At 40.4% G+C, this 12,308-nt stretch overlaps 1 protein-coding gene across 1 annotated transcript; it reads right to left on the reverse strand.

Moving 5' to 3' along the window:
- Positions 1-320: 320 nt before the first annotated feature.
- FBXO43 (F-box protein 43) lies at positions 321-4,788 on the reverse strand. Its single transcript, XM_075086181.1, has 4 exons — positions 3,308-4,788; positions 2,294-2,393; positions 1,183-1,368; positions 321-1,092 (listed from the first exon to the last, which is right to left on the reverse strand). Exons 1-4 carry the CDS (start codon positions 4,786-4,788, stop codon positions 844-846), a joined length of 2,016 nt encoding a protein of 671 aa, XP_074942282.1. The 3' UTR covers positions 321-843.
- Positions 4,789-12,308: the final 7,520 nt, after the last annotated feature.

Here is a 12,308-nt window from a genome sequence, read left to right on the forward strand (position 1 = left end):
AATTAAATCTACAGCTAGAGAAAGGATGATTTCTAGCAGTAGATAATCCTTTAATTCAAGCAGAAGTATGAAGATAATCCAGTATCAGGGAACTGAAGTAAGGTCAGACTAAGTAAAAATGTAAGTTCCCCACATCAAGGTTAATGCAACAGCATATTCAGAGATGTGAATGTATCACCTGAAGTTTTCAGGTAAAGACAAAGCTCTGTAAAAAACAATAAAACAGAGTATCCACACAGCATCAGCTTGATTTAGAAATTACTGTTCCATTGACTTGCATTACAGAAGCTAAGAGAACAACAAAATAATTACTCTGATATAAAATTCAGGCAATATATTGCTTTTGAGGTACCATTATTTACATAGGTAGAAGTATTTCTTGCATACACACCTAGTGCCCCACTTTAAGATACTTTGAAAACATTTACTGTCATTTAAAGTGAATAAATAAATCCCATTAAAAAGATTTTTTAAATAAAAATAATTTTCTTTAATTTGTCTTTAAGACAAGAATCACATTTTTAAACATTTATGAGGTGCTGTAAGCTAGATATCAAAGACTACATTTAAGGTACTTTATTAAAAAATTTAAGGTGTTAGTAAGTGCCTAGCTACTATAGAACAGGTAAAACGACATAAAATGTTTCAAAATGTTCACTTTAAAACCCCAAAAATATACTAAATTGATTAAGATATATACATGAGAAGTTATCTTAATAAGTCAGCAAAACCACATTGAATTAGACTTTCAAAATGCATATATTTAGGAAGAATGTGAACAAGATTTGGAATTTAGGAGAAGGGGAAAGGAATTAAGTGTAAGGACTTACATGCCTTACAAATTTAGAGTCTTTTTAAATTTCTTTTGCTTTGGGCACTTCCTGGAGGAGCATCTTTTTTGTTCTTCTGTTCTGCAGATAAACTATTACATTCTTTTGACCCATGGAAAGCACGCAGACATAAGATACAGAACTCAAATGCACATGCCTCCCTGCTACATAGTCCCCGTTTCTTTACCAATTGATATTTAGCAGGATATTGACATCTTGGACAGGGTTTTAGAGCTTCGTCAGTGAACAGAGTTTTAGCAACCTGTAGCAAGAGAGAGATAAGAGCTACTTAGTGCTTGTAAATGAAGATTTTTCTAAAAAACTGAAAGCAAAGAGTTTCTTAGCTACCTACTTTTATGTATTCTTCCTGTCTACTAGTTGAATGGGGAACAGAACTGCATCTCCTGGGTGTAAGTTCAGTGTATGAAGGTGGTGTTAGTACTACAGGAGTTCTGGCTTGAGCTTGAACGGGCCTTAGAGCAGATCTATTGAGAACATTAAGTCTTGTGGCAGCATCTTCAGCTTTCAAGAAATATTCCTGTTAAAGTTTATAAGAAAAAAGAAACACAGAAAAAAACCACACACAAAAGGAAGCAAATCAGGGGTTTATTTCATTGGGATTTGAAGTTCCTTTTTTTGTTTGTTTGTTTGTTTTGTTTCTGTGTCCCCCCACTCTTTTCTAATGTGATGTTGCAGGAAATTTTGTATAGTGCATGTACTTCCCATTAAATGTTTATATTTAGTAAAGGAACATGAGACCAGAACCATTGAAAACAAAGTCTCATAAGCAGGGTGAAAAGCCAACTGTCTTATCACTCTCTACTGGTCCTCAGGTTTCTGAATTAGGAGACATCTCAATAGCAAGCATAAGATTTGTCACAGTTAGAGCAAGGTTACACTTAAGTGAACATGTATACACACGTGGAAGATCTAAAAAAAATTACACTGCTATTAATATGCTTACTTTTCTAGATGCCTCTTAAGAAACTTTTGTATGTCCTCCTGATGTTCATAAGTACACCATGAGGAAGCTTAGCCACAAGCACTCCTGAAAATAATCAGGAAGTAGTCTAGAGTGGGTCCTACCGCACAGTGGACTACAGTGAAACTGAAAATAAGGAACCACATGGCACAAAGGTATGAACAGGGTTTAAGATCCAAAGCCAGAATCAGCTGAGGAAGAGATCCTACAGGATTCTCAAGAAGGAAGCCGGGGTAGGGGGGAACAACACACGGACACACAACACGACAGAAAAAAAGAGAGTATCACATGGTTGAAAGACTATTACTCAAACTGTGGACAGTTGAAAAGTGACAAAAGCTATTACATTCTCCTGTTTGAATACTCATGTTGGAACTGCCTCTACCAATTACCTTTCTGTAGCTCTACAGATGTTTCTTCTTTCTTCTGACAGGTCCTCTTTCACACTTCAAAATAATATTACCTTTGAGACAAACCTTACCTCAGCTTCTTTCAGGTGTTGTAGGTACAACTTTCTCCTCTTATCTGCACTTTTATCTTGTACAATGATTTCACGCCAGTTTTTGCTTACTTTCCAAATGCTGGAAATGAATGAAAAATGTTGTCCACTTTCACATTTTTGCCAAGTAGTACAGAAGTCATGATAGTAAGACTACCTTTTAAAGATTTTTGCATGATTTCAGACTATTGGCCATTTTATAGACTACTGCTATATATTTCAAGAGCTCACAGTATTGTTATGAAACACAGATCTCATACTATGGTGCGCCACTGTATAGAATAATGGAGTCTAGAGAACCATTGCAATATAAACACAGCATATCTTTGACTTACTAAATCAAATAACTTTCTTCTTTCCACATAAGCCACTTACCAACTTTGTTTCTGAAGTCACATTTTTGCATGTTAAGGGCTCTGAAAACATCCATGTCCTTATACTTCCACCTATTCTCCCATTCCCTTTGTAACTATTAATACACGTGGCACTCTTGATTTCTTTGAAATAAATTAGTTTCTATTGATAAAAAATTAATCTAAAACATTATAAATGAAGAAAAATTCTTTGAGCATCTTTGGGCTTAGAAATAACTGAGGAAATTAGATAACACAAGGAAAAAAATCTACAAAATGTGTTTTGAGTACTGTGTGTTATTGGGGAACTTGTAATGAGAAGAAATTACTTTCTAGGCTTAGAGAAATTTTTAATATATTTTAAAATTTAGAAGTACTGTGATTTAGTTTTAAGTTTATAATTCCCATGTTTGGCTTTTTGTTTGATAATTCCCTCATACAATATATTTTTAGAACTACGTAGAAAAAGCCACTTGGTTAATGGTGACAAAACTTTTAATTTCCCCAGAAACAAAAAACTGTATTGACAAGACCCACTATTCCAGAAGTTATTTTAATTTACTTGCAGAAACACATATTTGCACTTTTTTTGTGAGGGGTGGGGGGGCTAAGGGGGGAGATGGGGGGGAACAGCAGTACTTACCTGCATAGACTTTCCACTGTCAAAGCATCTAAAACTCTAGCAAGAACATGTTTTAAATTTCTGTATTTTAATTCTGTTAAAATATCTAATTTTTCACAGCCCATTTTCTTGCCAATAAGTCCAGCAAGAACATGTTCTAATGCAAATATATCTGTTCCATCAACGTTCTCTGATATTTGATTTTGGTCTGATCTTTGTCTTTGCAAGCAAATTTCATGAACTATTTTCAGAGCTGGAGTTCTTGAGAGATCTCTGTAACTTACAACTAGGTCTCCACCAGGCTGTTCTTTTAAAACTAATGCATGGTCTTCACTAACAAAGTCTCTTTCTTCTGTTAACATACATGCTGAAGTAGCAGGACTGCCATGATGATCTTCTGTCTCTGACTGCGAGCCTTGTTCCCGAAGAGTGGATAGCCTTCTAACTCGTTCAAGTTTTCTTGTCTTTCTTTTACTATGCAGAATTTTCAAGCCTTCTTTACGTTTCTGGAAGAACTCGTGGAAAGACCGCTCATGATCAGACAATGAGTCTCCAGATTTGTCCAAATGAAGTGAATTATATCCACTATCCTCAGGTGTTAAAAGATCTGGGTAACTTGCCATCTTAACAGGGGGAGAGTTTATATCACATATTTCAAAGTTAAAGTTCTCTGCAAGACTGTTGCTAGAAATCAGGAACTTACCCTCATTGGCCTCAGGTAACACACTGTAAGTAGGAGTCCTAAGCAACCCATCACTAACACTCGTAAGGATGCTTCCATTGAACTCATTGGCATTACTAACAATAATGGCCTTACACTGAATTGGAGATAAACTTTCTGGTTCTAGCAATAAGGGGTCCTTACATGTGGACTCATCTAGTGTAGAAGTCCTTTGCTGTGAAAAGGAAAGTCTCCGTTTGGGGCAATCGGGATTAGAGTCCTCAGTTTTTGAAGTGCTATTTGTCAGAGGTTTGTAACTGTTATCTTTTGGAGAATCTGAAGCAGTTTGTAAGAGTTTTTCTTCAAAACTCAGAACACAAGAGCATATTTTTTTCCTGCTGCCTCCTGAAGGACTAGGTTGTCTTTCACAACATTCTACAGTTGTGCCAGTTGGAACAGTCTTAGATAAAAGCAGCCTCCTGCGTAGCGAGGAGCCTTTTCTACTCACTTTAGGAGTTTCAAAAAAGCCTGCACTTCTATTTGCTTCTCTTCTTTCTGATAAGGAGATAGAATTCATTTCTTTTTCAATAGATGATGACACGGGAGAGAGGGCATTTGGATGAGTGCGCTCAGAATGCTCTTGCAGCAGTGATAAACTTGTTATGCTCAGTGCTTCTTTATGTTCTACATCAGAATTTTTTACGGACTCATTGCTTCTGCTGTCCAGAAATACTGAAGTACAACATGTGTCTTTAAAATTGGAATATTTAAAATTGCTGCTGGGAGATGTTAATCTATTTCTTTTAAGAATATTGAACATTACTGAATGATTGTCTGACATCTTCTGCTTGGTGCTTTGACTTTGTAAATGAAGATACCAGTGTTATTTCTGAAACAAATTACAGAAGAGGTCACCAAAACACCCTCAGATTAGTGAGAAAGCCTTGTGTAAGTCTATCAAGCTAGCAGACATGACAAAAGTATTTTCATTAGTCTTAGTAGAAACAGTGCTTATACATGAACACAAAGATAAACTACAATCAAGTAGATGGTTAGAATGAGTGATTAAAATGCATAGTTTATCGTAAGTGGGGAAAATTAAAACATACATCCAGTTAGCTAATTGATCTGCCAATACTCATCCAAGAAAAAACACTTCAAATAAGCAACACAGCAACTACAGTCTTATTTGTGATGAAATCAGTGACAAAACTCCCTCTCGTTCCAATAGGACTAAGATTTTTATTAGCACTGTGTTATTGGTTTATCCAACCACTAACAGTTCAGTCCTCAAGAATTAGCATAAGCTCTGGTAATAGATGAGTTCAGAAAAAAAAGGCATCTTTTCCTTAAGGAAAATTAGAGGATTAATCATGAAGTCAGAAGTCTAGAAGTCTGCCTGTTATTTAGATCCCTACAGTCCCTGGAGGGAATAAAATTTGACCTCTAGTTACAAAGTGAACAGTGCATTCTTATCTACCTTAACATTTAAATGCTATCTTATAAAGAAGCTCTCTGCTTTTGCTCAGCTCTGTGGGTAAACTGAGTGTTCTGAACCTTTACACTTTAAAGAAACTGATAGACTGACTATACATCCTCTTACCACATGCACAGAAATAAAATTTCTTAAAACTTAGTAAGTATAAAAGCTTTCAAGAGTTACTATAGCTTTTCCTAGAAAAGTTAAGTGGCTGATGCACCCATTTAAGTAAGAGATGTGAGAATACAGACTTATTTTTGCTCTTCGCACATGGCAGAGTTTCTCCACCCTAACCAGAGTGGCAATAGGTCACTGCTTTCTACACACAAGACACAGTAATTGTATAAAAGATGTTATGAATAATGCCTGTGTGAGGTTTCTCACAGAAACCATAGTGGTTCACATCAATGTTGTAAGACTTTCAGAGTCTGAATCAGCATCTTTTACTGGAGTATGTTACTGGCCTCTAGAACTGGTATTTTGGAACATAAGCCTGGAAATAGTCATTGAAATTTCAGAGCAGACAAAAATAGTCTTTAAAGGGGGCTTAAACACCAAATATTAAGACATTGCTAATATCCCAACAGTCCTGACTCAGTCAAGCCCTAAGCCACCAAATACAAGCAGTAGGAACCCAAATTGCCTGGAGGGGAACTATTATGTGATATCGGGTCATTTAACGAGCATTTTGTGACCCATACTGAAGGCACTTTATAAGACTACTGCAATACAGAAAGTACTTTGGTTTGTTTTCTACTGTGAGGAGACAGCAACATATAGAAGTTCAAAAGGAACAGGATATTAAAGAGCAGACTGTGAGAACTTGGCACAAAAGACTATGGAATCATATCAGTATGAAATCAAACAGATTAAAAAAAATCCATTCCCATAACTGAGAAAAATTCCTCCAGGAAAGAAAGGCGTGTGAAAATCGTCCCAAGATGACAACAAACTCTAAAGTCTGGCCTGCTTCCTTTCCCTCTCCCATTTTCCTCTACAAATACCTTACTTTCACATTTGTTTTCCCTCACTGCTTTTTCTTATTGCCTGTTTTCACTTGGTGAAATAAATGACAATGCAAATAGAAAACACAAGGGCATAACTTTAAGCTAGTTATTCCATCAATTTGGGATAACTGCCTTGGCAGTGCAGGACCAACTCCAAGCAGCATCTAGTGTTTCCTCTGCATCACTTTCCAACATTTTAGACAATAGGCTGAAAATACTGTGTCATGAACTAGGAAATAAATTTTTAAAGACAGGAAAAGGGTATAAAGAGTCTCTGTGTAGTACATTGCTGCCCATCAGTTGATTATTCACACTATGAGCAGAGGATCACATCAGCATAGCTCTTTCTGTAAAAGGAGGAAGACCTGTAAGAGACCTGTGAGAAAAACAGGGCATTATCTTTGTGTAATCTACAAAAAGAATCCTAATTTCCCACGCCAAATTTTGGTGAACTGCAGTTAGTTGGTAAACATTGGCAGGAGATATTCCTACCGAAACCACTGATGAATAGAGATTTAAATTTTGAATGCTATTTAGAGACATCTATTCAAACTTTCAACCCCACCCTCAAAAGAAAATCACATACCAACACTTACCTTTAAAATTATTAATATTTTCCTTAAACACAAACTAAACACACATTTAACAAAAGTGCACAGGCTTGCAGGCTTAGAAACTTAGCATTCAGGTGGCATGCTGAAAAAACAACAAAACAAAAACTCACACTTGCAAGTTTCCTTCTCAGACATTCCATGGGAGAAGTGATCTGATCTTATGAACAATTAAGAGTAGAGGAAATGTAAAATATTACAGTATAAAATAATTTAAGCAAACTTGTGTTTCAAGTAACATAAAAGCATAGAAAAACAAGGTTTTGCAGCTGTAGGGATGATCAGAATAGCAGAACTAAAGGCATGTTGACAACTCAAAAGCCAAAAATGTGCTGTAAATACAGCAGTGTCCAGCAGGAGGGGCCTGTGAGCCTACTATATTGATTTTGAGAGAACAGCTTTGAGAAAAACTATAGGGAAGCCACTACAATACAGCCTTTACAGGCTGCACTACAATATTTCTTTACAGCAAATCCCAGTATACACCTCAGTTTTGTAGACACTTTTTTTTTCCAAACTTACTCCTTGTACAAGTTAAATTTTAACACAAGGTCTCATTTTACAAATACAGTACAGAAGGGAAAGCCTTTCAGAGGTGCTAAACATCTCTCATAATAAAATGAGATGCTACTTATATTCATAAGAGATGCCCCAAGAAAACCTCTTATGACCTGTCTAGCGTTCTATAAGCAATTCCTTTTTCATCAGGATAAATGTTCCATCAACTAGATTTGATATGTAATATCAAGCCCTTTTCATTTGGGGATCTTGAAGTAATTTCTGAAATCATTGTTAACCTTGTCTTAGACATTATAAAACAGATATGCAGGGAGGAAAAGACTGGTCACACAGCAAGTCAGTTACAGAGGAAGAAATAAAATCCATGTCTGCTAAGTGTAGATTCTTGTGCTCTATACATTTCTCGTATCTATTATTAATTCTGTAGTTCTCAAGTTGACCTACAAGTCAACTGCAAACCTCCTGGCAGTTTACAGAACAAAATATTTCTTATTCAGAGACCCAAGCTAAATTGAGAACAAGATTCGGATGTTTAAACAAGGAATAATTTCTGATAACCTTAGTCTTACAAAGGGTCCTAAAGAGGTAAAAGTGTCAGTTGCTCAAAGGCAGTATAAATGGCACCTATAACTTAGACATGAGTTCTAGAATGAAGTCATGCCCCTTCCTGATACTAATTTACATTCCCCAGTAGCACACTGCATATTTATGCCAAGACATTTTCTGTCCTTGTTTATCACCATTCACCTTTGTTAACAAAACAGCTAAAGGCAAAGTTTCAGTGATACAAGAATATCTTCTCTGTTATTTAAGCACGTATCTTACCTGTAGTAAAACTGACTTTATCAGAAGACCCTGCTCTTTGAGAACCAGGATCTAAAACCAGCAAAGTCATTAATACTTTCAAAGGTGTTCATATTGAAGATGACATAGCTAAATCCTGTCTGCAAGGTGTGGGTCACTTACCCTAATTTGTGAAGCAACTGGAGATCTTCCAAAGCAAGGGTGCTGTATTCAAAGTGTTGCTTACCCCTACTGATAAAGTAAGAAAGGATGTGGAGAGAAAAGAGAGATGCAAGAGAAACGTTACCCAGCTGAGGTATAGTTTTCAGTTGGTCTATGTATGTGTTCACTGCAGTGTCTAATTACCCGGCGACGAAGATTATTGACGGCCACTTGGGGACTAGCACCCGAGGGTCTCTGTCACCGGGGATGCCGCACACGAGCAAAGGAACAGCTTCACCCCCTCATCTGGCAAATGGCTGGGCGCAGGAAACAGCCTAGCGGCCCCTACCACCGAGTACAGCTGAGGCGGCCGACGGGGCTCCCTGAGGAAGGCAATGAGCCCCCCTCACCGGCTAGCTACAGAGAACGGGAGTCCCGCCGCCTCACAGCTCGCCGCCCGGCTCTGGGGCCCGTTGCCCTTAGCGAGGAGCCGCTTCGCTTCTCTCCACCTACCCCGGCTCCTCGCGGGCGGCGACGGCCGCTTTCCCTCGCTTGGGTTTGAACTACCCGCCCTTACCAACCGCTGCCGCGCCGCCTCCCCCGCGCTGCGGCCCTCAGGGGAACGGCGCCGCCCCAGGCTGCGGGACGGGTGCCTGAGGAGAGCGGCTCCACCCGAGGGAAGAGGCCGCTCCTCAGCGACACAAGGAGACACCGCCGAGGCTCGCCTTTCTCCTCACGCTTTGAACTCCAGCCCTGAGGCCTCCGCCACACCCAGCCCACCATTAAAAGCGCCCGTGGGCCGTCCTTCCCCCTGCTCCGCTTCTTAGGTGCTTGGCGAGGGTGAGGCTTTCCCGCCCCTCCGAGAGCCCTCTTAGCTCCCTGCGGGGGGCACCAGGGCTGAGGGACGGCTTCGGAGGTGCTGGTCGATTGCGGCTAGCTAAAGGCTTTCACAGATAATGACAGTTATCTGCGGCACAAGCTTTAAGCTTGAGTTATGAGGGTGCTAGCTGAGGTAATTAGTACCGGAACAAAACAATCACGGAGCATTTGTCAAGTCCTTTAAATCAGCTGTCAGTCGGGTGAGAGATGTCCGGTGACGTCGCCTAGGTTTTACCGTGGTTTTAGTTAACCTGTACATTAAATAAAAAAATAAAAAAATAATAATAAAAAAAAAACCCAACAACAACTGGGTGCTTGTTTCTCCTGAGCTCGGTACCTGGGGCTACACAGGCGGCCGGGGAACCGGCAGGCCCGAGGGGGGAAGCAGGCGCTCGCTGCTCAGGGACAGAGGAAAGGCCAAATAAATCAGGCTTGTGCCCTCCTTCTGCTGGGTATTACTCTCCTTCACCTCTTGATATAACATTTAGCCCGGGTTATCTCTAATTTTTCTGGTTCTTTTCCTGTTTACGCCCTCAGTTTTCTTCCCTCCACCAGAAGAATTTCAGGTCTGAATGAGACACGTCAAATCGTCGCGTGTGGGTCTAAAAGCAATACCTACACCCAAAGAAACCAAGTAGAGGCTTTCCAAAGAAACGTCGAAATTGAGTAACGTAATTCCTATACGTGAGGTTTGACGCCTTCCCCCTTGGCAACCTCCGCTCCTCCAGCCTTGCAAAGCCGACCCGGCAGCCGGGCGGGGGCGGCGGCGCCCGGCGGGCTAGAGGCGCCTGAGGAAACTCCGGTTGGCAAGTGCCCATCCACAGCCCGGGGAAATTGTGACATTTTTAGGTAAAGAATATTGCTTTATGTGCCTACAAGGCAACAGTAACGGGTACAAAGAGAAAGGCTCTTGGGACATCTTTCCCTTCCTTATTAGAAGGAGAAATCAGTAGAAACTTTCAGAAATGTAATACAAGTTTTCCGAAAGTGGTTTTTGTTGTATCATCTATTTCACATTAATCGAGAGAAAATATTTTTTCAAATAATTCTGTTTTATAAATATAACATAAATTGCCCTGTGAAATTGGCAGCTTGCTAGCTCCTTAAAGCGGGACAACACGGCAGCTGCAAGTTCCGCCTCTGTCACCCATCGCGGATGGACTTATGTGACTAGGATCAGAAATATCCAAGAAATGTAACAAGTTGTAATTGCGGCTTTTAATGCAATACACCAAATGCATCACACGAAAAAAGTGTGATTTAACAAGAAGTGTCACACAAAAAAAAACAAACAAAAAAACACTCCACAACCCCAGAACAAAACAAACAAACAAACCCCAAACCCAACCAACCAAAACCTGAGAACGTTGCTTCTAAACAAACGAATGAGGTAAGACAGTCTGCAACGCACTCACACTGCGCTCGGCTGCGACGGCTTTTCCTTCCCACCTAAAAGGTACGCCCCGCACCTCCCCACAAGCCCTTCCTCACGCTTCCCTGCCAGCTCCCCAGGAGTGGTTTCACCTTAGGGGACGGTGGAGGTCTCCCGCAGAGTCCCAACCCCGCCTGCTACTCTAAATCCGAGGAGCACGTTTATCAGAGTGGGGGTTTAGTGTTAAAGCGCTCCGCTCGAAGGAGCCGGGCTTTATCCGAAACGGCTGAAGTAACCGAAGATTTAAGGTCCGGTAAAACATCCTATTTTTTCGAAGGGAACACTTAAAGGATGCTAATAATTATGCAATTACGTGATTTCTTTCTTAATAGCGGATACCTTAGTTTCACAAAATTAACTGTTTTATGGCGGTCTTATTCTCAAGTCCTCTTAAAATGATGGGTTTGGCAAGTGCATTTTAGAATGAGAAACGTGTCCGGAGAAATAATACCAGCTGGTTTTTATTTGTTTATTTATGAGATGGTAGTTACTTAGTGTGCGTTTACCAGGGTTCAGGTATGGAGAAGCAGGTGAGCTGTCTGAAATCATTACTGTAGTTTCCTTACGTTTAACTTAAATACAAAATTAGGAAAACCGCAACTATTTATTATTCCTCAAGTTTATTTTAGATAATCTATAGGTTATGTGTGAAGGTGATTTGCTACTATGAAAACAACATCAGTCAGTTACCACTGATGAAACATATCGATGCTTTTGGGTGCTTAGGAAAGAATTTTTATTCGATATTCAGAAACGGAGTAAGAATTTTTCTTAAAATAGGGAACCTCTTGAGTGATGAGGTAAATTAAACCAGCATATTGGCAAAACACAGTACTTGTTAAACATTTTTCCAGGAATAAAGGGGAGATGGCTAATTCCACGGAACGCCTGTCGAAGCTGCGCAGCTCATACCGCCGGTGAGGCTGAGCCGGTGACCGAGGGAGCAGCCGGTCCCTGTTTCAGCTCCGTGCTACGGGAACCGCCGCCTGCCGAACCTCTTTCATAATACGACCTTACACTTAAAGTAAGTCGTAAGTTTGGGTTAATATAGGTACCCATACGACACCGCCCACAAGATTAAAATGTCGAGATGCGGTTTTTATCCAGGGTTCTTAGACAAAATGCTTCCGAAAATAGAAAGGACCTTGAGGTGACACACCTCGGCGGTTTGAAACTCCACAACCCTGTGACCAGACCTGTTTTTACTTTATCTACCGTGCAGCTGCCGGCTTTCTTCCTAGGAAAGTGACGCGGCTATTCGGATGAAAGCCTACTTATTCAGAAATGCCACCAAATACTCCGTGCTGTTCTCCAAGGTGGTTAAGGTAGATGGCGAAGTGCTTATTACTTCCCCGACCCTGCCACTCAGGGGCAGGAGGCCGGAGCTGGCAGCTGCCTGCGACCGCGGCTCCCACACCTCCCTGGGGGGCGTGCCCCCCTCGCGCTGCCCACCGCTGGCTCGCGCGGCCGGCTGCCTAACGGCACACC

Source organism: Phalacrocorax aristotelis, chromosome 2 (assembly GCF_949628215.1).
Source record: "Phalacrocorax aristotelis chromosome 2, bGulAri2.1, whole genome shotgun sequence".
Taxonomy (NCBI): domain Eukaryota; kingdom Metazoa; phylum Chordata; class Aves; order Suliformes; family Phalacrocoracidae; genus Phalacrocorax; species Phalacrocorax aristotelis.

What these genes read in the sequence shown, in the direction of transcription:
- FBXO43 (XM_075086181.1), bottom strand. Translation starts at nt 4,788, where the DNA reads ATGTCAGACAATCATTCAGTAATGTTCAATATTCTTAAAAGAAATAGA. An exon ending in ACAGTGGAAAGTCTATGCAG is followed by an intron (nt 2,394 to 3,307) that starts GTAAGTACTGCT and finishes ATTCATTTCCAG; the next exon opens with CATTTGGAAAGTAAGCAAAA. An exon ending in GACAGGAAGAATACATAAAA is followed by an intron (nt 1,093 to 1,182) that starts GTAGGTAGCTAA and finishes CTCTTGCTACAG; the next exon opens with GTTGCTAAAACTCTGTTCAC.